Raw genomic sequence first — 2,144 nt, 5'->3', positions numbered from 1 at the left:
TATTCTTAGTCTGTGCTTTTTTTTTTTCCCCTCTCCCATAGGTATAATCAGGAGCTAAAAGCAAAACAAAAAGAGCAGCTGCAGCAAAGAGATGTTTAACCCAACAGATCAAATCCAGCAACGCACAAACCCTTCCCCACGGGACCCAGCTTCACTAGTTTTAATGGTTTTTTTTTTCCTCTGAGAAAATGAGAGGAAATCTAAACGTGTAGAAAGCAAGTGTTTTCTAAGTGCAAATAACAAACTATCTCCATACACTTAAATAAAGTGCAACCTTTTAAATTGAAGTAAAATTGTGTCTTTTATTGTCTCTTTAGAAGAAACCAATTGTGGATTGTGCCTAGAGTGAGTTGCTGGGCCCCACCTTATCTGACTCTGCTGAACAGTGCTGGGAGTAACATGGTACTGGTGACAGCCAGAGCCTCAGACTGCAGTCATCTTCCATGTCATGGTCAGACCTGAGTGGGGTTTTACCACATGTTCAGTCACCAACAACAGGAGCATTTGCATTTCATTCCCTGATGTTCAACCCTGGTAGTGTAACATCATTCCCTGATGTTCAACCCTGGTAGTGTAAGGATATTCTTTTCAGCTTCAGCTACCTACATCTTCCTTTGTTTCCTAGCCACCACCATCATTAACAAGAGGAGAACAAACTAGTATGTGCCACTGGTGTTTTAGCTTCTGTCATACTTTACAACTAGAGGCAGAAGATGGGCTCATTTAACTACCTGGTTCTTGGGAGTGTGAAAAATAAAGAGCCAAAACTTGTATTACACATTTTCCACCCTGTCCTGAAGTACATACAGATTTCTGGTGAAGCTGTGCACACAGGAAATGTGCATGTCAGTTCTCCAAAGCTTTGGAGGCAGTGGTCTGCTCTAATCTGTGGCCTGGTTTTGAATAAACACTGAAGCCTTCCCAAAAAGTCAACATCTCTCCTTACTTACTCCTCTGTAAAGAGGAAAAATGTACCACTGTGAAACAGCTTCCAGGCAAAGGCTTTACATTACACTGCAAAAGCTCATCTGCTACTGAGACGTACGAGGCAACTGTGCCCACAGCACAGCATCAATGAGCTTCCCTGGCAGGTTCTCCCAACACCTCTTCCACCAAAGCTGTCAGGATCAGAGCTCAGGAATTTCTATCCAGGAGAAAAAGACAACTGTGAGATAGAGTAGCTTCTTCAGGATTCAGCTTTGAGGAAAATGAAGGCCTTGAAATACTGGGAGTTTTGCAAAGTCCTGTTTATTGAAGTCTCTCTCCACCCCTACTTCCCCCCAATTCCATCTGAATTATCACTCCAGCATGACAAGAGTGGAGAGAAAAGGAAAACATTCTATAGTTACAAGACCTACAGCACCTTGTTGTGGCACCAATGTCCCCTCCTTTCTCACCCTATGGATAATGTTCTATTATCCTATGCAAAAGTATTTGTGCAGGATACTTTGAGGAAGGTGTTTTCCTTTCTTACAAGACATGCACCTCTTTGTGAGCCTGTCCTGCTTCAAAGCTATTTGTCTCCCACGTTTATTCTGCTCCAGTTTCACGTGCATTTGTTAGTTCTCCTAGCTGTAAGACAGGGTATCAATTCAAATGGTGAACTCCCCAGCTGTGTTGTTCACTGAGCTGACAGAGACCGCAGTGACTGAAGAATATTGCCAGAAAGAGAGGTGGTGTATTTCAGTCCCCCTCCCTTCCCAGATAAGACTCATCCAACAATCCAGTAATGGGGAGAAAAAAAAAAAGTGTATTAAAATATTCACAAGATTACAATAGAAAACGTGAAAGTCCATTCAAGAAAAAAAAATCCACAATAACTGTTTCCAGATGAGTCTGTAAAAGCAAAAGCACAAACAGCTGGCACACTGGCTCTGCGTGTAATCCGGCCAGGCAATGCCTGTAGCTCCCTCTCACAGATTATACACCTGTTTTACAAGTGTGTGTTCTCCTGCACACCTCCAAGAGAGGTTTACAAAAGAAAAGTACCCCGTCTGTGTTCCCAGATACATTTACCACATAAAACCAGTTGTCATTGCAGGGAGACAGGAAAGACTGCACAGCACACTGATCTCCAAAGGCATTGAACTTAGAGTGCAAAAATACCTGAAAATGAAAGGGCTTATTAGCTTTAGGGCAGTGAA

The 2,144-nt window shown here is 42.6% G+C and overlaps 1 protein-coding gene across 1 annotated transcript in view; it reads left to right on the top strand.

Annotated features, from left to right (window-relative positions):
• The window catches only part of MPC2 (mitochondrial pyruvate carrier 2), a 3,937-nt gene extending 3,653 nt beyond the window's left edge, over nt 1–284 (top strand). Inside the window, exon 4 of the mRNA XM_010162249.1 lies at nt 42–284. Coding sequence (XP_010160551.2) covers nt 42–99 — 58 coding nt within the window. The 3' untranslated portion in view covers nt 100–284. The remainder of the gene's footprint in view (nt 1–41) is intronic.
• The last annotated feature ends 1,860 nt before the right edge of the window (nt 285–2,144 follow it).

Source organism: Antrostomus carolinensis, unplaced genomic scaffold (assembly GCF_000700745.2).
Source record: "Antrostomus carolinensis isolate BGI_N321 unplaced genomic scaffold, ASM70074v2 scaffold18172, whole genome shotgun sequence".
Lineage (NCBI taxonomy): Eukaryota > Metazoa > Chordata > Aves > Caprimulgiformes > Caprimulgidae > Antrostomus > Antrostomus carolinensis.
This window is presented reverse-complemented; position numbering and strand designations above follow the sequence as displayed.